The sequence below is a fragment of the Stenella coeruleoalba genome (genome assembly GCF_951394435.1).
Source record: "Stenella coeruleoalba genome assembly, chromosome: 20".
Taxonomy (NCBI): Eukaryota; Metazoa; Chordata; class Mammalia; order Artiodactyla; family Delphinidae; genus Stenella; species Stenella coeruleoalba.
The window spans coordinates 14367954-14391862 of record NC_137166.1 but is presented as its reverse complement, the minus strand read 5'-3'; the positions used below and the strand labels follow the sequence as shown (position 1 = coordinate 14391862).

The following is a 23909-nucleotide window of genomic DNA, read 5'->3' as shown; positions in this document are numbered from 1 at the left end:
TTGCCAGCCCAGGCCTCCCCTCTGGGAAAGCCCCAACTTGCCCAGAATGAGGCTGCAAAAGCCGGTGGGCTCTGTCGTCTCTGTCAGGGAAGAAAACTTACGGGCGGTTGTCACCAGGGCACCCAGGTGTCTCCCAAACTCGAGACCCCTACCTCAGCAGGCTCTGCACCCAAAACACCCACTGGGGCAACCTTACCCCTGCCCGCAACTTCCTTGCCCTCTTTTCTCCACCGCAGGTCCCCTGGGGGCGAGCGGGCACACAAGTTGGGAGCTTTACTTACCGTCTGCGTCAAAGTGCTTCCAGATCTCCAGGAACTGGGACGCCGTCAGCTCCGCCAGGTGCAGGTAAGGGGGTTGCTGCTGCTGCGGCCCAGCCATGGCGAGCCGCTCGGAGACCTCAGGCAGCACTGCGCTCTCCCTGCGCGCCGGCTCCTCTACCGCACTCGGCCAGGTCTCGCGCGCCACGCTGCCTTTATATACAATCCGGAGGCTGCGCCCGCGCCCCGCTGCCAGCAGGAGGCGCGCGCGCTCAGAGAATCGGCTTGGGTCTCAGCGGGGCGGCGGCCGACCCGGGGCTCCGCAGGGGTTCGCAGGGTGGGGACGCCCGTCTGTGCTGAGACCACTCCTCGCCTGGCCAGGGAAACAGAGGCTCTCGGGTGCAAAGGGGAGAGAGGCTGCCCTTGCCTTCCTTCTCCCTCTCTCTGATCATCTTGAGTGCAGCCACCACGTATCATCACTAGCAGCAGCAATAATACTAACAGTAGTAACAGCAACACCGGCAGTAGTAATAATAATAAAAGTTTGACAAGTCTATAGCACCTGGACTTCGGAGTTCTCTAGGACTTTCTCATGCCTCCTCTCGTCTGACCCTTTCACAGCAGGAAGACCAGGGACCACTTTTCCGATGAGGGGACTTGAGACTTCAAAGGACCAAATGACTTGCCCAGCCCGGCTCTGTTTCCTCCCTCTCACAGCTCCTTAATGGGGCCCAGTCTTGTGGAGAGGCCCAGGGTTCTCTAGACTTTACTGGGGGTGGCTGGAATCAGCGACCCCCAGGAAGGATCCAGATGGGAGGGAGTGGAGGAGGGGCTTCCACTGATTGCCCTTGCCTGGGTACCTCCCTCCACCCTCTGGTGCCTGCCGCACCCTGGACAGGCTCTGGGGGCTTTCAGACAGAACTATATCCTCCTCTATCAGGTCTTAGCCACGCCCACCCATGGACATTGTGGGAGTTTGCTTAGGCTGGTGGGCAGAGAAGGTCTCACGGCTGACCTAGGAATATTCTGTGCTGGTCTCAGAAAAGACAGAAGCAGCTGCTGAGGGTACAACCCGAGAATATAGACAGGACTCCCCAGCTGGGGGCTAGGCTCCCTCCCCATTCTCCCTGGGGGCCTGAGCCTGGGGGCCTGTCCTGGCCTTGTGGACCATTACCCCCAGAGTGGCAGCTTTGTCCCCACTTTCTCCCCTCTCCTGCTGAGTGACTGAGAAATGAATTGATGCTCATTAGCATGTGCTAATGAGTGTTAGCTGAACTGCCTTCCAAAAGGAGTGCAAAGGCAAGGAGGTGAGAATGAAAAGGAGGTCACCAGGGGAGAGAGGAAAACCAGGAGACAGAGGGGGTAGGTTGTTCCTTAGGGGGAGGGACGAGCCCACAGTGAGCCCAAAAGAGGCAATACAGAGTGAAGGTTCCAAAACCACTTGCTTTTTTTCTGCCCAGAGCAAAAGTGTTTAGAGTTCCTTGCAGGAACGGACTAGGAGAGAGGAGGTGTCAGGGTCATTAAGAAGCTAGCTTTCCAGGCCTGTATGCATCCCCCTCCCCCATGCTGCTGGTGAAGGGTCCAAGGGCTGAGGAATTCACCAAAACCGCTGGGTCTAGGGAGGCAGGATTGCTCAGTGGTTAAGAGCAGGCACTCTAGAATCAGGCTGCTTGGATTTGAATCCCAGAGTAAGCTGTGTGACCTTGGGCAAATTACATAACCTATCTGTGCTTCAATTGTTCTCTTCTACAAAATGCGAATGTGGGTATTTACCTCTTAGTATTGTTCCGAGGATTAAATGAGCTCATGCTCCGGCTGCCCTTTGTGGAGAAAGAGCAGCGGTGGTTGGCGGTTGGCGGTTGGCCGTTGAAGGTTGGCGTGGCAAGAAATTCCTTGGCCAGCATCCCTCCCCTGAGGTAACTAATAGTTTCTAGAGGGGCTAACCCTAGAGTGAGGCCAAGGGGAAAGGCTAAACACAAGCTCTTAACCAGTGTGCTGCCAGCCCCTCAGGGGCCAGGCTCAGCCCCTTCCAGCTCTGACACTGTCATCTGGGCTCTTCTGGCTCACTTCCTGCGCCCTCCCCTGGCCCAGATCTGGGGTGAGGGATCTCATCTCTGGCTCTCTAAAGACCCAAACCAGTACCCCCCTTGCTGCTTTGGTTTTCCTGGCGAGGAAGAGAGAGTGGAGCTCATGCTTCCTACTTTCCCGAGCTGCTGAGATGGGGGAAGATGTTGGCTTGACTAGGAGAGGTCCTGAGTAGGACAGCAGGGTGACCACAGTGGTCTCCAAAGCCTGCATTGGGATAGCCCTGCATCGTTCATTTTAGATGCATGCTTGGAGTCTCTTTGTGGGAGGCGCATCCCTGACTCCCAGATACAGGCCCAGGGAGGGCTGCAGAGCCCAAGCACATCCCTTTGTTCCCAGGCTGAGTCCTGCAGAAGCAGCCATGTTTAGGATTACCAGCCCCTGCTGTGCGGTTGGAGAGATGCAGGTACAAAACCTACTTTGAGACCTTGGCCAAGCTATTTAACCTCTTTGAACCTTAGTAAAAATACAGGTAATAGGGCTTCCCTGGTGGCGCAGTGGTTGAGAGTCCGCCTGCCGATGCAGGGGACACGGGTTCGTGCCCCGGTCCAGGAGGATCCCTCGTGCCACGGAGCGGCTGGGCCGGTGAGCCATGGCCGCTGAGCCTGTGCGTCCGGAGCCTGTGCTCCGCAACGGGAGAGGCCACAACAGTGAGAGGCCCGCGCACCACACACGCACACACACAAATACAGGTAATAATAATACTGGTGGCACAAAGTCAGTGTAAGGCAACCCAAAATAATGTAGTCGAGGAGTTAGTTAGCAAGAATCCTGGCAGCTGTAAGTGCTTAATTAAAAGGTGGATATTGTTATTAATATAGAATGTTAGGAATCTTCTTGTTGTTCTGAAAGAGTAGCACAAAAGGGGCTTAGTACCCCACTTGTTAAACTTCTCCCCAGGAGCCGGGTACCTCCTGTCTGCTGGGCTGCCCTGTAGCTCCAGTCAAGGCCATGGGCTATGAAAGGAGAAGCTGCATGGGGGAAAGGAAGGAGCCTTAGTCTTTGGGGAGTGCAGCGTGTGGGGCTCCTCTGAAGCTACACTTTGCTGGGGAGACTCCAGAAGACCTCGCCAGGTCTTGTGGGGTGCCTGCTGTTAGAGGACACTGGCAGGCCCGCCTGCTCCCGGAGCAGAATTCTGGAGTCTGGGCCCCTTGTGAAGACAGAACTGGTGCTTGTGTCTGACTTAGAGCTGTCTGAAGACCCAGGCTGTCCTGTCCTGGGCCTAGAAGGAAGGTGGGGGCGATGGCACCCCGTTCCTGTTCTCTGCAGCCCTTCCTTGGAGGTTGCTGTGGCTTCTGGGAAGGTGCACAGAGTTGAAAGGAGGAGCAAAAGCTAGATACTGCTGGTCGATCCTTGGTGTTGAAGGAGGCCGGGGTAGACCTGAAAATGGCTCCAAGAAAGCCTTCACTCTACCGTGCAAGGTGCCCTCGAACTCCCCAGAGACCAGCTGCAGTTCCCGCACCCCGAGGTGACCAGATGGGTGGGAAGATCTCCTCCCTGCCCCGGCCCCTGCCCACCGAGGGAGGAGATGTCTCAGAGCCAGCCCCCTGCTCGTCTCCACGCTCAGTCCCCAGCCAAGACTCCAGGCTGCAGCGGGGGGAGGAGGAGAGCTTTGAATAGCAGAAGAAACTGGAGTTGTCAGCTGGCCCTGACCAAGTTTAAATACCCGAATGTGAGAAGAAAAACATGGATGCAGACGTCGCTCAGGGATGGGAAAGAGTTTCAGAGATCTGAGGTTCTGCTACTCCTCCAGGATCTCCCCACATGTTTATAACGATGACAACGATGATAATGACCGCAAGGATACCTTTAGTTGACTTTAAAAAGAGGGCTTTTACTGTGTCTTGCTTGGCGAGGTCCTCACAGCTAGCCTATCAGTGCGAGAGTTGGGCCTGTTTTGAAGATAAGGAAACCAAAGCTCGGAGAGATGAACACCCAAGACCTGGCAGGGGTGGGAGATAGGGAACATTTTGGCTCCTCTGGTCTATGGAGTCCTTGTGGACCAGGTGCTAAGGCCCTGGACAATATGTACAAAGTTCTTCCCATGTCCTGACCACTGGAACTGCAGGGAACCTCCTGGTGGCAAGGGATGACACCACGTCTGCTGTTTCTGAGATGCCTAGGAGTTCGGCTGATGGCTGCTTCCTCCTTCTCCAGAAGGGGCAGACTGGGTGCCATCCTTCCTTTCGCACCTCCAGGCCACCAGCTGCATCATGAGGGCTGCAGTCCAGTACCAAGCATTGGCAAGAAGACTTGCCCTCGGCCTCAGACCCCAGACTTGCTCCCCCCAAGAAGGGAGGAAAGCCTGCTGACTGTCAGGTGGTGAGATGGAGAACAGATGACAACTTGTTAGCCAGTATCCACTGTGTTGAGGTAATTGGCAGAGCTGCTCAGAGCACCTGGTGTTATTTTGGAGAGCATCAAAGAAAAAATCAGAAACCCTGCTTGGTTCCTCCCTCTGCCTGGAAATATTTCTTTCAGATGTTGCCTCTTTGGTCTTTTTTTTTTAATATATATAAATTTATTTATGTATTTATTTATTTTGGCTGTGTTGGGTCTTCGTTTCTGTGCGAGGGCTTTCTCTAGTTGCAGCGAGCGGGGGCCACTCTTCATCGCGGGGTGCGGGCCTCTCACTCTCGCGGCCTCCCCTGTTGCGGAGCACAGGCTCCAGACACGCAGGCTCAGTAGTTGTGGCTCACGGGCCTAGCCACTCCGCGGCATATGGGATCTTACCAGACCAGGGCTCGAACTCACGTCCCCTGCATTGGCAGGCAGATTCTTAACCACTGCGCCATCAGGGAAGCCCCTGCCTCTTTGGTTTTTAAAATGGTTAGGCCTGGCTACTGGGGTGCCGGAGAGCTGGCCTTGCTTCCCAGAAAGAAGGATGAAAAGGATGCAGGAGCCCAACAGTTTCCATGGAAACGAATCAGGTGGAGGGAGAATAGAGTCCAGAGGAACCCAGAGGTGGGAGCAGGACTATTGAATAAACTCAGTCTGAAGCCTGAGAATCTGTGGACAAAATACTCCTCTCTGAGCAAAGGATTTGGGTCACCAGGATAGCAGTAGGAGATGGAATGACAGTAACTGGGGGCTGTTGAGTGACATCCTCCCCTAATAGGCAGGGACACAGAAGAGGCTGAGAGCTCAGGCTTCAGGATCCCACAGGCCCCTTTTGGCTCTTGGTTTTGCTGCTAATCAGCAGTTCTGCCGTGTGATGGCTGTGTGACCCTTGGCAAGGCTTCCAACCTCTCTGAGCTTTCCTTTCCTCGTTGGTAAGATCTAGTAACTTCCTCATATGACCTTTGTGAGCATTAAGACTTGGAAAGCATGTAAAGAGTGATGTAGGGCCTGGAACATATGAAGCACTCAAATGTTGTTATTATAGGTGAGGAAACTGAAGGCAGATGCTAAGGGGTCTCATTGAGTCAGTGCAGCCCACCCCCCGGCCAAAGTGCGGTCAAGGATAGGAAGTAAGAGATCGCATTCCAGAATGGGAAGGAGCTGCTGGAAGGGATGCCCTCTCTACGGCAAACAGACTGGTATGCAGCTGTGAGGTCTGGAATTGCTGCAGCCACCTTGACACCATGAGGGAGAGTCTAGAGTGGCCCAAGATGGAGAAGGGCACGGAGTGGAGACTGAGGATGCAGTCCAATCACAAAAGGCAAGACAGAGAGACTGCAAGAAATTGGGTCACGTGTAACATCATTTGAGCTGCTGGATCAAGCTGAGTCTGAAGTACCTTGGACTTTTCAGTTACATGAGTTGATATATAACCATTGGTGTTTAAGCCCATTTATATTAGATTTTCTTTCATTTGTAACCAAAAAGTCCAAACTAATAATCCAAGAAGAGGACAGTTGTTCTCGTGAGACCTGGACTTGGGAAACCTTCAGGGACCAAGGCTCCTCTCTTTCCTTTTTTCTTAGGGCAGCAGGCCACTCCTCAGATTCTGTCTCCATCTGCACAGTTTGTCCAGTTTCTTCTCTCCCACAGCACCTGTCCTCACGACTTTGCCTTTCCTTGCCTGTCATAGCCACCTCGCCTTGACTTGTCCCAAGAGTCCCAGCTTCCATTTCCCCTCTGTTTGTTTCCCTTTCCCAAATCCCAAGAGAAGGATCTGATCGGTCTAGTTCATCTCTTTGTGTCAGGCTATTCAAGTCATAAGTTGCTGCCCAGCTGTGGATGGCACCCACCCCTTGATCCCATCAGCTGTGGATCCAGTCAGAAGGGGGTGAGGGGAGTGGAGGGGGGGGCGCAGTGCAGAGAAGCGGCTGTTTCCCTTAGAGGGAGTTGTGGGCACAGTGGCATTAATGAACACCTCTAGTCTTGGGTGCTCAACATGGAAAACTCAAATAGGCGGTGGGACATGTAAACCTGGGTAAAAAAGCACTCTGACCAGTGAGTCCAAATGTAAAGGAACAGGGGGAGGGGGTGTTACCTAGAACAGGGGTTGGCAAACTTGCTTTTTGGAAAGGGCCGTGTAGTAAATTTTTTTAGCTTTTCGGGCCAGAGTGTCAGTCTCAGCTACGCAACTCTGCCATTGTAGCACAAAAGCAGCCAAGGACAATATGTAAAAAAACATGGCTCTGTTTCAATAAAACTTTATTTACAAAAACATGCACTGGGCCAGATTTGGCCTGGGACATAGTTTGCTGATTCCTGGTCAAGTAGAGTGAATTTTTAGTCTCTCTCTAACCTCTTAAAGCCTCCGTTTCTTCTCCTATGAAACAGGAACACTAATAGAACCTACGCAGAAGAACTGTAATGATTCAGTAAAATGATGCATGTAAATTACTCTGCACAGTGTCTGGCACGGAGTAGATAGATATTGACTGCTTTTATTCTTTTTATCACTGGGTTGGATCTCAGAATAACTAGATTCTAGGTCCACCAGAATTTATGAATCTACAAGAGTCTCTTCATCTTCTCTGAGCTGAGCTGGGAGCTGATACTTCCTCTCTCCAGAAGGTTAGAGAAGATCACTAAAGGACCGGGGTGAAGGAGGTCCAGTAAGATAAGGCTCAGGCAAGGCCGGCAGAGGGAAATATCACTGCAAACCAATCCAAACCTGCAGGGCCTCTGTGTGAGGCTGGCTTGGCCTCTGCTTGGGGCCTGGCAGGGAGCCCTGGGCTCGATTTGCAAACAAACCTGCTCCATTTCCTGCCAGAATGGGACTTCCTGGTGGCTGAGAATTCGGATCCTTTCACCAAGGATAGGTAAAGTGTCCCTAGAGGAGCAGTGTCCCACTTCCAGGATTTTCCAGGATGTACCAGGGATGTTGGAGTGAGGTGTTCAAAGGTCAGGGTTGCATTCCATTCATTCATAAGCTCGTTTAAAACTGAATTATTCATGCCCTCAAAAAAATATTTAATAACCATCGGCTTTGTGCCAGGCACTGTAGTAGACCTCAGGGAGTCACTGGTTAGAAAAACAGAACTAGTCCCTCCCCTCAGGAGTTTAAAGTCGAGTGGGGAGACAGATATTGATCAAACCACATAATGGAACATAGAAGGGCAAACAGTTTTTAACAAGAGTGCCGTAAATATCTAGTGTTTAAGGGAGGTCATTCTGAGGGGGAATTAACCGGGAGAAGGGAGGAGGGGAGCATTCCTGGGATTTGAACCCCGTGCTCCGTGGTGGAGGAACTGTAAGAAGACTAGTGGGATTGGAGCATAGGGCGGGAGGGGTGTGTGGTGGGATGGTGACCCTGGAGAGGTAGGCGTTGGCCAGGGTCCATCTCCAGGGGTGGTGGCCACCTTCCTTCCGTCAAGGGCAATCCCTGGAGAAGGGTGCAGGTGTGACAGGTAGCAGCCAACACCTGCAGCAGCTGTGAGGTGGGAGCCCTGGTTAGGAAAGGGGATGGAGTGGGGCCCCAGGAGCAGCTGCTGTGCCCCAGACGGGACAGGTGCATCGCAGCAGTGCAGCCAGCAAGAGAACAGGCCAGCCACTCTGGAGCAGCGGCCAGCAGGGAGGACCCAGTGTTCCTCCAAGTGACCTCCATCCCCCCACCATTAGTTATCCCGTTATCACTGCCCTCCCTCACGCTCAGACACCATGCTGGAGAAGGAGGTGAGGAGAGGATGGAAAAGACTGAACATTTCTCCAAAGGAAACCAGATTCTTCAAGAGTGCCCTTCTGAGCAAAACAGCATAGTGGTACCATAAATTGGCAATTTTTTTTTAAAGTCTTTATTGAATTTGGTACCATATTGCTTCTGTTTTTGTTTCGGTTTTTTGGCCACGAGGCATGTAGGATTTTAGCTCCCCGAGCAGGGATCGAACCCACACCCCCTGCATTGGAAGGCGAAGTCCTAACCACTGGCCCGCCAGGGAAGTCCCATAAATAGGCAATTTTCAAGTGTGTTCCCCCATTCCCACCCCACTACTGCCTGGCCGGGTGGAGGCATTTGAGGAAGACAGGCCCAAGAAACTGTATCTTCGTTGTGCATCTCTCTGAGTGACTTGTGACCCCACCATGCTCAGTTCTTCTCTGTCGCCCCCACTAGAATGGAGGTAGGGACCTTGTCTATTTTGTTCATCACTTTTTCCTGGCTCTCAGCACAGTTTGTGGCCCATATGTGCCCAATGAATAATTGCTAAGTGAATGAATGAATGAATAAAGGGCAGCAGAGAGGAAGAGGATGTTTCTACTTAGAGAATTACGACCCTCTGAAAGCTCTAGAAATGAGCCCTTGCATGGACCTCGCCAGCTCAACTCCTGGCAGTCAAGTGCGAGGCAACGGGCCCCCAGGGTCACCCTCGGGAGGGCAGCTGCTTGCCCTGCTGGCGGCTGAAGCACCGTCTGGCGAGGAGGAGCTGCCTGGCTCTCATCCTCTCCCTCATTCATTAATTCCCAGGCCTGGCTCATAGCTGCTTCCCTGCCCTGCTTTCCCCATCACGTCAGTGGGGATCCCCTCACAGGCAGAACACAGGATGGGGCTGGGCAGTGGTGGGCAGGGAGCAGGCCCAGGCCGGAAGGAGCCACACTGGGGCGCTTCCTGGAACCTTCAGCTCTGGCTGTGATTGCTGGTGGTCTGATACAGAAGCCAGAAGCCCGGGCCAAGCCCAGCCCAGCCAGTGCTGGAGGGTGACAAAGGAGGAGGTCCAAAAGCAAGAGAGGAACAGGGGGAGAAAGGGGAGGGGAAGGAAGGGAATGTGGTTTTCCAGGAGTCACAGAGACAGATAGTGAGGTCTGCGCCTACAGGGTCACCTGCCCATAGTAGATGCCAATTGCGCCCTGCTGAGGACCCTTCAAATGATGGTACTGTGCCCACCAGCTGCTGTGAGGGTTGACTGCTAGGGCTCAAAGCTGTACCATTCTCTGGAGAATTGCCACCTTGCCCAGAGATGCTCCCCTACCCCACCGTGGGACAGCCCATGGCCAATGACTGACAGATACAGCATATCTCAGCCTGGTTCCTTGCCTCAGGGCGAGAGGACCCTGTGTCCCATTCATGCTCCAGAGCTCTCCAGAGATCAGGCTGAGGCCAGACTCCAGCTGAACCTGTACCTTCTCAGGGTTCCTCCCAGGTGCCCTCACCTCAGTAATTCACCTGTGCAGAATCCCTGTCGTGGGCTCTGCTTTTAGATCAGACCTAAGACACGCTCTCAGGCTGAGGTTCCTCTCTCGCCGCTTGTTGGAAAGCCCCACTCTCAGTCTAGGACTCTGGCTTCTGACACTGTCTAGAAATGTTGTGTTTTCACAAGAGGGCAGGATATTTCCAGCGTGTCAGTGGTTCTAACAAAGGGTTCTAGCACTGCCATTTATTAGCTACGTGAACTTGGACCAAGACGTTAACTTCTCAGGGGTTCTATTTCTACATCTGAGGAATTGGGATACCGTGTTGGAGTGTGGCTGTGAGGTAGAGAGGGCTGGGGGAGCCGGTGACAGAGAACCTGGCTTTAGAGTCAGATAGATCCGACCGGCTGTGTGTCTTGGGTGTGTTGTTAACCCCTCTCGACTCAGTTTTCTCATCCATAAGATGAAAATAACGCTGGTACTGAAGCCGTGGGTTCCCGAGAGCCCCAAGTGCATGCAAAGCACCTACAACAGGGCCTGGCTCATTCTGGGAACATTAGCCACAGAAGGTTCACATGGCACCTGCACAGGCCGACTACCCAGTACGAAGTGAGTGTTGTTTTATTAGTGGGGATGGTTCGCCTAAAGTCAGATGTCACAATAATGATAATAATAATAATAAATACCTTTGTAATTTGGGAGAGGTGCCTAAAGAGTGGCCCAGAAGTGTGACGGATGGACCCCTCGGGGCCTGATACATCCCATGTGGGCTGGGGAGGGGTAGTCAGATGCGAGCCACCCTCAGGCAGCTGGCGTGAGCCCGAGGCCACTGCTCCGCAGCAGCTTGCCGGTGGCTAGCCTGCATGCCAGCCCATTTGTCACCCTGTCTCCTCCACATTTGAAAGCAGATCCTCAGGGATCGTGGACAGAGCACACAGAACAAGGAGCCACTTTTTTCTCTTGAGGGCTGGAGAGGCGAGCAGCAAAGAATGACCAAGGGCTTGTCCTTGAGGAGAGGACGGTTTCACAAGATGGGAGAGGTGCAAATTCTGTCTCATGAAGGACGGGGAGCTGCGAGCTGCGGATCTCAGGCAAAATCCAGCCACCTCCTATGTTTGCATGGTCTGCAAACTAAGAATGGGTTTTACATTGTAAGTGGTTGGGAAAAGATTAGAAGAAGAATATTCTATGAAAATGATAAATTTCAGTGTCCGTAAGTAAGGTTTTAGTGGGACACAGCCACACCTATTCATTTACTTGGTGTCTACGGCTGCCCTCGTGCTACGACGGCAGAGTCCAGGGATTGCAACAGAGACTTATGGCCAGAAAAGCCAAAAATGTTTACTGTCTGACCCTTTTCAGAAAAAGTTGGCTGACTTCTGACTCAGAGCATCAGGCTGACCAAGACTGGGTAGAAGGAACGTTGCTTCTCCCCGCTTACATTTGCTTTTCCTCCACAGTGCCATCTCTTTTTAATAACCCTCCCCTTCAGATGCTTGGTACTTTCTTAACACCTGGCTAAGGCAGAGGGAAGAATCTGATTAATAAATTCACCCTAAGGTGTTGGTGACTTAATGTCTTGTGCCCTCCTTCTCCCAGGAGATTGAACTGAAGGAATAAGTCTTTGAGTGGTGGAATTTTAGGAACTGTGGATTGTGTGTGTGTGTGTGTGTGTGTGTGTGTGTGAGAGAGAGAGAGAGAGAGAGAGAGAGAGAGAGAGAGAGAGAGAGAGAGAGAGAGACATAAAGAGAGAAAAATGTTTAATCACAAAGGAAGCTGTAGAGCCCTGGCCCTAAAGATATAATAGATCAGTAGCTTCCTTGGGAAGGACTCACCTGGGAATGAGCAGTGTGAGTCCCCCTTAGTGGCCCCCGGAGCTTCCGAGGGCGGGTTAGAGAAGGTGTGATGCTTCCTGATGTGAACTCTCAGCCTGGATGGTACAAGGCTTCTCTGATGACCAGATAGTGCTGGGAGGACATGGAGTATGTGAACAAGTCAGGACAATGGGGGCACCCCCCCCAGGTGCTGCCCAGGAGGTCAAGCCCCCATGGCGTGGCCAGGGGACAGGTGACAGCTGGCTTTGTGCCTGTGTTGGCCTTGACACTTGCTCTGCGGGTTCTGGTGCTCTGGGTACCAGCTGCTTGCCTTTATGCAGAAGCATACCTTTGTCCTCCTCTTCTCTCTGCTGCCTGGATCTGAAGGTCAGTCGCAGCCGGAGGGCAGGGAGAGTGCAGCTTGGCCCCCGCTGCTCAGCCGTCCCCCAGACTGCAGACTCAGCCATCCTGACTTCAGGCTCTAAGTGGCTGGAGAGCTACAATGGGTTTCATCCAGCCTGCCGCCTCTGGTTTCTCCAGGCTGCCCTCTCTACCAGAACCAGGGAGAGCTTTCTGAAATGCCTGCTGGTACGGGCTGAACTGTGTCTCCCCCATCCCCACCCTGTCCCCCATTTATATGTTGAAGTCCTAACCTCAGTACCTCAGACTGTGACTGTATTTGGGAATAGGACCTTTAAAGAGGTAATTAAGTTAAAATGAGGTCCTTAGCGTGAGCTCTAATCCAATCTGACTGGTGTCTTTCTAAGAAGAGACACCAGAAAGACACACACACACACACACACACACACACACACACACACACACACACACACACGCACGCACACACACACACACACACATGCGCACACACACACACCAGGGGTGCTCAGAGGAAAGACCGCGTGAGGACATAGCAAGAGGGCAGCCACCTACGAGTCACGGAGAGGTCAGAATGAAACCAAGCCTGCCAACACCTGGATCTTGGACTTCTGGCTTCCAGAACTATGAGAAAATAAATTTCTCTTGTGTAAGCCATGCAGTCTGTGATGTTTTGTTATGGCAGCCCCAGAAAACTAACCCTCCAGCCGAACCACAGAACTCCCGATTTGGAATGGACTCTCCAGCATCCAGGATCTGCTTCCTGCGTGGCCTCCATGCCCCCAGTCTCATCTCCCACCGCCCCCCACGCAGCCTTCATCCACCCCACCAAACTCCTTGCAGTTGCCAGAGTGTGTGTTGTTCCCCGGGGCCAAGCCCTTGCATATGTTGTGTTCTGTGTCGGAAAGGTCACTCCCCCACCTGGCAACTGCTATCTCTCCTTCAAGACTCCTTCCCAGCGTCACCTCCTCCGCCCTCCCTGATAGGAGCACTAAGTAGGGCTCTGGTGGAAGTTACGTGCTAGATTCCCCATGAGCAGTCACGTTGATCCTAGGCTTGTTTTATTTATCTCTGCGGCCCCAGAATTCAGCACAAGAACAGACCCAGGATACAGTAACACCTCTTCCTCTGTGGTGGGTGATGGGCTGAGCATCCCACACGGATTACCTCCTTTAACTCTCAGCTGTGACGTGGGCATCACGTACTTCCCACCTCCTATCACTGCGGCGAGGAGGCAATGTTATAATGTACCCAAAGTGCTTGACACAGTGCCCTGTGCCTCGGATAGCTTCTGTGGGCTTTGCTTCTAGTTCCTCACACCTGTTCTCTTCCTCAGGGACTGCCTGAACCACTTCACCTGCAAGGGAACTGCTCGTGCGGGGTCAAGTCAGGCTGAGGCTTTAATAATTTTATTTATTTATTTAAAAATATTTATTTATTTATTTATTTATTTTGGCTGCGTCGGGTCTTAGTTGCGGCATGCGGGATCTTCTTTGCGGCATGCAGGGTCTTTCGTTGCAGTGCGCAGGCTTCTCTCTAGTTGTGGCGTGTGGGTTTTCTCTCTCTAGTTGTGGCGGGGGCTCCAGAGCACGTGAGCTCTGTAGTTGGTGGCACGCGGGCTTTCTCCTTGAGGTGCGCGAGTTCAGTAGTTGCGGCACGTGGGCTTAGTTGCCCCGAGGCATGTGGGATCTTAGTTCCCTGACCAGGGATTGAACCTTCACCCCCTGCATTGGAAGGCAGATTCTTTACCGCTGGACCACCAGGGAAGTCCACAGGCTGAGGCTTTACCTGACGTCATGCCCTGGCTTGGCCTCCTCCCTTTCCCCATCCTGCTGCCTTCACCCCCTTACTGGTTCCTCCTGACAGCCTTTCCTTGATAAATCACTGCCCCTAAATCCTTGTTCCACTTCTGGGAGACTCTAACCTAAGCTGGGGTCGGCAATAACAGGGCCAGATAATAAATATTTAATACATATTTTAGACTCTGTGGGCCTTATAGTCTGTCATAGCCACTCACCTCTGCCATCCTAGTTCGACAGCACCCATAGGCATTCTGTGAATGATGTGCCTGGCTGTGTTCCAATAAAACTTTATTTAAAGAAGCAGGAGGTGGGCTGTATTTAGCCTGGGGGCCATAGTTTTCTGGCTTTAGACTAAAGACAACAGCCCTGGACGCTTGGTGCTCTGTCACATCCTCAGTTTTATAAACAAAGAACCTGAGGTACAGAGAGGTTGAGTAGCCCGCCCAAGGTAACATGCTGGTGAGTGGCAGGGCCGCAGCCTGGCTCTGAAGCCTCTGTGCTGAACTGTTCGCGGAAGCCAGGGCCTAATAAACGAATGGCTCCAGGTGTCTTGCAGGGTGAACGCAAACACAGTGCAGGTGAGAAAGTTCTGGTTGGCTCAACTCCTCTCCATCTCCAGAAAGAAGAGCAGCAAACGAATCCCTGGGGTGGGGCTGGGGTGAGGCATCTCCTCTACAGTTCTGGGTGATTACTACTAAATCATTAATAGGTTCATTTGCCTTCCTAAAGCACTGGGTGGACTGAGAAGGACTCCTGGAATCCTTTGTGAAACTATGCGGTGGAATGATTTTAAAAATAGCACCAGATTTTTTGACAAGTGAAGTGTTAATTACCCTGCCGCTCCGGCACCCTGGCCGCGTGCTGCCGCCGCTGTCCGCCCTCGGGCTTGGAGCCCTCCCCCAGCTTTGGATCCTGAAGGCTTCGTTGAGGAGTGAGGTGAGGCTGTCAGTACGCCCCCGAATTTTCCAGCTCAGGCCAGGGAGCTGCTTCACGATGAGGGTCTCTAACCCGAACGTGATTCTGATGGGGACCTGGCGGATCCTTGCTTTCTGCACACCTCAGGGAGTGGGGTGGGGGGTAGAGGAGCCCAGGTTGGTGCCACCCCGTGGCCGCCAACCCAGGAAGCTTTCTGGCCAGCTTTCTGTGTGTTTGTGTACGTGTAAACTTTTTCTGAGCAAAAATAATTTATATTCATTGTAGTGAATGCTGCTGAACAAAAAGAAAAACCACCCACAATCCTACCCCCTGGGTTAGCGATTTATCAACATTTTGATTTAATTCCTTCCAGCCTTTTGCCTATGCGTATATTCACACATTTATTTGCTACAAAAATGGGATCCTACTGTGCATATGACTTCATTTCAATGACATAGTTTGACCATCTTTCCGTGTCATTGCATAATCTTCCACGTCTTTTAAAATGGCAATGCATGAGACACTCTTTACATGCATGTGTCGTAACTTCTTTATTCACCAATTCCTTCTTATTAGGGAAAAGGTATTGTTTCCAGTTATTTTGCCATTATAAAAAAGTAGCTGAATCTTTGTTCAAGTCCTTGATGATCCCCTACAATTTTAGGCATGGAATCGCTGGGGCTTTGGGTAACTTAGACGGGTTGGAGTCTTATTGATCTGTTCTAGTTACCTACAGCTTCTTGACAAGATATTCTAAGGGAGCAATTAAGGGCCCATGTTCTAAAGATTGGGCGGCTGGGTTTGCTTCCCAGCTCTGTCTAGAAAACGTTTGAGACCCTGTGCATATTTCTTACCCTCAGTTTATTTGTCTGTAATGTTGGAACAACAAGAGTGCTTGACTTTTTCATGTTACAGTGATAATAACAATCTGATTCTCTTCCATTGATCTGGCCTGGTCCCCTCCTGCTCCCCCAGCCTCACTGATGGAATGTGTCAGTGACATGTCCACTACAGGACCTTTGCACTTGTTATTCCCTCAGTGTGATGATACGTTATTCCTCCTGATTTCCATATGATTTACTTCCTCAGTTCCCTCAGGTCTTGGTTCTGATGGTCAGGCCCCTTTCTGACCATCCCCTGTCTGTCACTCTCTGTCACTTTACTGGGTTTTATTTTTCTTAGACCACTGTGTCTTCCTGACGTAAGACATGTCTATTTGCTTTTGTTTCTCTTCCAGCCCCACCCCATCCTGAGAATATAAGTTCCTGGAGAGTTTATTTTGTTCATGACCATGTCCCCAGTATCTGAATGATATTGTCTGTTGCATAGAAGGAACACAAACATTATTTTTGCAATGAATGAATTTTGCATTTGAAGTACTGAGTACAGTGCCAACCCCAAGTTGATGTGCAATAAACTGTTATTCATCTCCTAGAAGAGCTGGATGGAATGACAGAGAAGTTGAAAAGGGGTGTTCCAGGGGGTCTGAGCAGTGGTGATGCTCTGGGGAACAGCAGTGCTTGATGGAACAGGAGTTGGGGCTGGCTGGGCTCATGGGCATCGGGAAGGTGTGGCCACAGTTCCCCCATCTGTCCTCTTTCAGCACCCTTCACCTCAGGGGCACTGCCCCTCCTTCCCCAGACGCAGAGCCACTTCTCAACTAATCTCTTCCTGTGCTGTTTAATTTTTTTTTTTAAATTTTATTGGGGTATAGTTAATTTGCAATCTTGTGTTAGTTTCAGGTGTACAGATTTTCTACATCTGTAACTCTATTTCTGTTTTGTAGATAAGTTCATCTGTAGGCTTTTTTTAGATTCCACATATAAGTGATGTCATACGATACTTGTCTTTCTCTGTCTGACTTACTTCACTCAGTATGACAATCTCTAAAAAAGAACAAAATAATGCCATTTGCAGCAACATGGATGGACCTGTGCTGTTTGATTTTAAAGGGGAGTTGGGCAGCTGGAAGCCCATGGAAAACCAAGGCACATTCCCTTTCTTGCCCTTGCTTTCTTCTTGAGCTGCATTTCTCCTCTCTTTCAGCCTCATTCTCCACGCTGCAGCTGCATTGAACTGCTTGCTGCACCCTGAATGCTCTCTCCTATCTCTGGACTTTTGCATATGCTGTTCTCTCTGCCTGGAGCACCTTTCCTTCCTTCTATCCATTTGCTCACCCCATCCTAGCTAACTCTTGCTCAGCCTTCAAGACTCAGCTTAGGTTTTGCCTGGCAAGTACCCACTACCCCCTCCCCAGTCTGCTGCCTCCCCACCCCCATGCTTCTGTTCTCATCATTTTTCTCACGCTGCGTTGTAATTCTCTGTTTTCTTGTTGGCCTCACCGACTACACTGCCTGGGTGAACACAGGGACTCTGCAATGCTCACCATTTATCCTCAGTGCCTTGCCTGACACAGAGAAGGTGTTCAGCACTGTTGAATGAATGGATTAATGATGAAATGGGCACCACTAAGTGTCAGCCGGGGCATCTCTTGGGCGGGGTGCAGCTCACAGTCACGTGGGCAATTTGTGCCAGGCCTGGAGTCTCAGGTTCTGTCTCCCAGGCTCTTACTGAACCTGGATTTGAATCTGTTTGCCTGATGGGCAGCAAAGCCAATCTACTGACACCAGGTTGTGGTGAAGGAAAGTACAGCGTTTATTGCAGGGTACTAAGCTAGGAGAACAAGCAGCTAGTCCTCAAAAGACCTGACCTCCCCAATGGCTTTCAGGGAAGGGTTTTTAAAAGCAACATTAGGGGTGTGGGTTGCAGGGTGCCTGATCAGCTCGTGGATGTTCCTCTGATTGCTTGGTGGTGAGGTAACAGGGTGATATTTCAGAAGTCAACATCATCAACCTTCTGGTCCCAACTGGTCTGGGGTCTATGTGCTTGTGGTCAGCAGTTTTCATTTGGTGGGAGTCTGGTTTCTGTAAAAACAGCTTAGGAATGTGCATCAGACATTGTTATCTATGTTCTTCAGGGAGGAACTAAAGGTCCTGTGACTCTGCTGTATGGCTGATCTATTGTTTAAATTACTACCAGTTTCCTGGCCCAACAGCTATTCTTGTAACAACATGTTCACATTTTCCTAATCATTAATTCTTTTTTTTTTAGTAAATTTATTTATTTTTATCTTTGGCTGCGTTGGGTCTTTGTTACTGCACACAGGCTTTCTCTAGTTGCGCTGAGCGGGGGCTACTCTTCGTTATGGTGCACGGGCTTCTCATAGCAGTGGCTTCTCTTGTTGCGGAGCACGGGCTCTAGGCACATGGGCTTCAGTAGTTGTGGCACGTGGGCTCAGTAGTTGTGGCTCGTGGGCTCTAGAGTGCAGGCTTAGTAGTTGTGGTGCACGGGCTTAGTTGCTCTGCAGCATGTGGGATCCTCCCAGACCAGGGCTCGAACCCGTGTCTCCTGCATTGGCAGGCGGATTCTTAACCACTGTGCCACCAGGGAAGCCCCTAATCATTAATTCTTGAGCCAGGCTTTTGAGATTCAGGGGAAGCCTGAAGCCTTTTACTTCAAGAGACGGAAGACATGGGGGGCTTGTATACCAGAGAGGGTCTGGAAGGGTCCTGCTCGGTTTCAAGTCCAGTACTTCCATGGTTTCTGGATAAAGCATCCTATGTGTCTGGGGGGGGTGACGTTCTCTGCTTGGTGTGCCAGCCCTGTCAGATTCAAATGCTTTAGCCAGTTTCTATAAATGTGAACATTTCAATTGGGCAGCAGCTGCCATGGTAACAGGCTGAATCTTAGAACTTGGGGACTAGGAACAGACCAGAGATCAGACAAATTTTAAGGAGCTCCTTTTGAATTGTGCTAGTGTTTGGAAACTCACCAGTGAGAACTGACTGTCCAAGTGCCCCATTATGCCAGGACTCTGTGCTTCCCTCTCTATGGGAAGGGATCTTTAAGGACTTTCACTGATTGTATTTGTGGCGTCTTCATCTTATCCTCTTGGAGCCCAGGTTGTTTGGGGCTCAGATGCAGCAGGCTGAGATTTTCCTTGGTACACCGAGGTGATAAGACTGGGGAAAGGATTTGGTCAAGCAGGGGGATGAAGGTTCACAGACACCTTTAATATTCTGTTCCAGTCTAACTTCCAAGTAACAATCCAGCCTCATGGGTACCTCCTTCTTCTGGAGCTTTCTTAAGTGGCAGGGCAGTATTTCTGAAACATTAACTAATGTTATTTCCCCATGGCATTTTTTTTTCCTCCCCATTCAGACTGTACGACTGTGTGGTCAATATTTTGTAACCCATACAGCTGTGGATATGCATACAGCTGTTCAGGTTGTGCACTGCATAAGTTCCATGGTGCTCCCTGAACTGTGCAGTGTGATGGCCCTGAAAAGGGATTTAACAACAAAAGAAAATGGACCTGCCTCAGGTATTTTTGCATTCAAAAGCCTTGGCCTTAGGGGAACAAAATGAACTCCAAGTTCCGATAAAAGGATGAGAGAATGTTGGATAACTAACAACAAGGATTCTTCACCCTCAGTCTAAAGAAAGATTCCTTGGGCTGTCAGAGGAAGAAGAGACAAGTGCATAGAAGTTAGTGGCTCACTGGGAAGAGGACCCTGCACTCTGCTCTCTGGGCCAAGTCCTGGTTAGGGCAGGAGGGTGTGGCAAGAACCTCTAGTCAGTTTGCAGAATCAAAAATCTCAGCGATGTGTGTCCCATTTCCCTGTGGAGCTCCAGAAAAGAAAGGGCTGCATGGTAATTCTAGGCAGACAGGACTTCCAAATGTGAGGGGCAGTGGGATGACTTTGGTGCTGTGGGCGTAGCATCCGAGCTGGCCAAGGAATTGTTGAAACTGACTGATCCTGGGGTCAGGTGAGTTTTCTGGGCCGTCTTCTGTGTGGACCGTTGATGAAGGTGGATGGGGTGATGGCTGAATCCGAGGAGGCCTGAGTGGACGGGGGACAGCCAGAATCGGACCTTCCTCCACCCCCAGCCCTAGACACTCCTGGGAACATAGACGCAAGTATGTGGGGAAGTGGAGCTGGGATCCTCAGTTTGGCCACGATTTGGTATTCTCTGGTGGGGTGAGAGATCAAAGTAGAGGTTAAGTTACATTAAAGAAAAACAAGGTGATGTTCTTGCAGTCAGGCCTGATCTGGGATACAAGATCTATTCCTGCCACAAGAAATTGCTTCCAGATTTATAAAAATAAAGCCTGATTGGCTATCACTGGCTTATATTGGTGTTATCCACCAGGGCTGCCTCTTAGAAAAACTTAGGGAGCTTGTAAAAACACATGTGTGCTTTTAGGCTTAGAGAAGCAGACTATCTCAGATGGGTCTGGTTTGTATATTCCGTTGGCTAGATTAGTGCCTAAAAAGTAGCCAGTGAGAATCTTTCTTTGCTGAATTTGCTGTGTGCTTTTGGGAAAATTTCTTATTCTTTTTCCTGTTTCGTTATTTATAAAAGTGAGTCTGTCTTCTTGGGAGTGACTCTGAACACTCAGAAATCCTCAGACGAAAGATCTTAAAAGAAACATACAGCCATGCTGTTCATTAAAAAAGCATTCCGTGGGCTCCCCTGGTGGCGCAGTGGTTGAGAGTCCGCCTGCCGATGCAGGGGACACCGGTTCGTGCCCTGGTCCGGGAAGATCCCACATGCCGCAGAGCGGCTGGGCCCGTGAGCCATGGCCGCTGAGCCTGCGCGTCAGGAGCCTGTGCTCCGCAACGGGAGAGGCCACAGCGGTGAGAGGCCCGCGTACCGCAAAAAAAAAAAAAAAAAAGCATTCCATGATTACTGTTTAAAAAGGAGTCTTTGGCACTTAGAAATTCATTCTTTAATATTAACGGATGAAGTAATAAAATCATGATGATAGTAATAAACTAGTTACCTATGGGGGAGAAGGAATAGGTTGGGGGGAGAGGGTCCAAAGCTGGACTTTTCAGAATGTACCTTTTCTGTAGATTTGACTTTGAAACAGTGTACGTATTTTACATGATTACCAAACAAAATGAACTGAGAAAAAGGAAAAAAGCCCCAAAGTTACTGAAAGATGAAAATAACAATCCCTGAACACTGAACAAAACATGAAACGTTGGAACCTGATTGTATACCAAGTTGGAGGAGCACAAAGAGAAATTATTTCATAGGACTTTTAAAACACAGTATTTAAGTGTACATACCTAGTAGAACATATCCTAAGGACAAAATAACTAAAAAATAGATCTTAAACTTTTTTCAGTAAAAAAATCATTAGAAATAATATTAGTATGATTATTCAAAACTATTTCTCTCTCTCTCTCTCTCTCCCTCTCTCCCTGTCTCCCTCTCTCCCTCCCTCCCTCCCTCTCTCTCCCTCTCTCTCTCTATCACACACACACACACACACACACACACACACAGAGTAAAATAAATAAGTAATGATGTTATTAGAAACCAAGATTTTCAGCATGAAAGAAAAGATGCAAATATAAATTTAAGACTTCAAAAAAAATTCTGTAATTTAAAATTTGATTCAGAAATAGTTTAGATTTATGATATATTTTCCCTTTTAAAATACACATACACAAAATACACTGTTTGCATTTCCTACATCTGTAAGCCCCCAAAACCTAGAACAGTGACCAGTTCCATAGCAATGAGAAGCTCGGGACTCAGTTTATGGTCTCCGAATACCATTCAACACTGGAAGGGGGACATTTCAACCAAATGCAGCATGTGGAACTTTAGATCCTAATTTGAGCAGAACAACTGTAAAGAAACTTTTCTGAAATGATTGGAAAATTTGAAGACCAGTTTGATATTTGATGAAATTAAGTAATTATGGTATTTGTGTTTTGGCTATGCTTTTAAAAAGAGACCTTATCATTTAAAGGTATTCATGAATGACAGCTCTTGGATTTGCTTCAAAATAATCCAGTAGGAGTGGGGGAAAAATAGGGAGAGGTGTAGAAGAAAAAAGATTGGACATGTGTTCATCATTGATTACATGGGGGTTCATTGTATCAATACTATTCTCTGTACTTTTGCATATGTTTGAAATTTTCCATGAAAAGTTGCTTTAAATGGAAAGGAAAGAAGGAGTAGGAGAAGAAAGAGGAGGGGATTCCATCTCCCAAATCAAAGGAATCTTAGGTTATCCCCAAAGAGAGAAGTCCAGGCGCCTCCACACATGCAGCACAAGCCCTTCCCTCTGTCCCAGAAGTCACAGTGCCTGCCGGGCAGAAGGACACATGACTGGTGACCTAGGCAGTGATTCAGAAATCATGGCAGTGAGTTGGATAATCCATTTAGAGCGGCTGGCTGAGCTGGCCTGGTGGAAGGGCAGCTGCGAGCACAAGCAGAGAGACTGAGGAATGGGACCAGCTATGGGCCTGATCCCTCTTTTCTCTGGCCATGGCTTTTAAAGGGAACAAATCCTATTTTTTAAGGCAATATAATCCTACTTAGAAGGTGTCACTGGGAAGGGAGCAACTGAATCTGGCTCTGGAGGCACTTGTGTGATTCCAGCTTTAAAATATTTTGTAATGCAAATGTTTTTTTTCTTCAGATTATAAAAACAACATATTCTTAATAATGTATGTTATTAAATGACATATTATGAAAAAACATAATGTTTTGTGAAAGGAGCCAGATACAACAGAATACAGAAGAAATTATTCTATATAAAATTCAAAAAGAGTAAAACTATGTCGTTTAGAGATACATGATTAAGTGATGATTTTGAGGAAGAACAAGGGCGTCAACAACAAGATGGTGAGAACGGTTATCTTTAGTGAGGTGGGATGGGGCTATGGTCAGAAAGGACACGGTGGGGCTCCTGAGGTACAGATACGGGGAGTGGTTATATGGGTGTTTATTCTACAAAAGCTGCAAATTTGTCTTTCTAGATGTGTAATATTTCACAATATAAATATAAAAACAATATACTTTGCCAGTAGAAAACTAGGAAAATAGGGAAAAGTACAAAATAGAAAAAGGCCACCTATGATCACTCCATATGACAGTAACCACAGTTGACATTTTGGTGTGAATCATTTTGGAAGGAGTTGAGCTTGGTGGTGAAGAAGTAGAATTTGGAGTTAAACAGATGCAGCAGTGTTCAGATCTTGGCCTTGGCAAGTATTAAAGGTGAGAACTTGGGCAAGTGAGTAAAGTTCTCATCAGCAAAGGGGGGATAATAATAATAATAATAATAATAATAATAATACCTCTCTTGGCGAGTTGTCATGAGGATCAAATTAAATAATGCATGAAGAATACCCAGAATGCAATAAATGTTCAATATGTTAGCTATTTTTAGCTCATTCCAATCTTTTAAGAACTTAGGTATATATGTATTACATATAACCTGTGTATTACATGCATATATGTAGAATAAATATTTTTATGAAATTATGATTGCACTCTTAACAATTCTGACTTGAGACAATTTTTTAAAAAGTAGTGATCTCTCACTGAACTTCTCAGAGGGACAGTTCTATACGATAAAGCCTGAATTATCTGGTATAACTTCCAAAGCTGTCTGTAACCCATGCTACCCCATCATTCTCCAAAGATTATCTGCCTGTACATTTGCTTACCACATTCCCACCAGACAAGGTGCCCCTTCTCCTTTTTTGCTCGTTGAAATTCTACTCATTCTTTGGGACCTAGCCTAACTGCTTGCCCCTACCCAATTGGGGCAGGAGAGAGCAGTCCTCTCCCTGAGGATTTCCTGGGTGATGGAAGCCTCAGTGGAGAAGCCCCCATTTCCTCCTAGCTCCAAGGCACAGGTGGAACCTTAGTCAATAGCTTACCAATACGGGTGATGAACAGGTCCCAAACTTGTTTCCTGCTGATTTGAAAACCATTGGAAATGAGTCTCGGGTCAGGGCTCAAGGTGGGGATAACCTACCCAGATGCTAGGCCCTTGAGCAGAATTTTAAACAATTCAAGGTAGTATGACACCTTCCCATCATCTAAAAGCTGGACAAAATTGCAGATTAAAGCATACAAGGGCTCATTCTCTCATGTAGAAAAAGTCCAGCGGTTGTGGTCTGGGCCTGTTAATGAAGGCTTTGCCACCTCCCAGCGCATGGCCATCCTAAGTCACTTCATGCACCATAGCCATTAGCTATCCATGCCAACCTGTAGGGCCAGGTCACAGAGGGAAAAAAAGTGGGGTGGTGGGAACGCCTTCC

At 49.3% G+C, this 23909-nt stretch overlaps 1 protein-coding gene and 1 long non-coding RNA gene across 3 annotated transcripts in view; one reads left to right on the top strand and one right to left on the bottom strand.

The window, feature by feature from the left end:
- CALB2 (calbindin 2) overlaps nt 1–677 on the bottom strand; it is a 29368-nt gene extending 28691 nt beyond the window's left edge. Inside the window, exon 1 of the mRNA XM_079907368.1 lies at nt 282–677. Coding sequence (XP_079763494.1) covers nt 282–378 — 97 coding nt within the window. The 5' untranslated portion in view covers nt 379–677. The remainder of the gene's footprint in view (nt 1–281) is intronic.
- Nucleotides 1–23909, top strand: part of LOC307178823 — a 96987-nt gene that overhangs the window by 47481 nt on the left and 25597 nt on the right. For both annotated transcript variants that reach the window (XR_013825284.1, XR_013825285.1), the window contains one exon: nt 237–345. This is a non-coding gene — a long non-coding RNA (uncharacterized lncRNA). The remainder of the gene's footprint in view (nt 1–236; nt 346–23909) is intronic.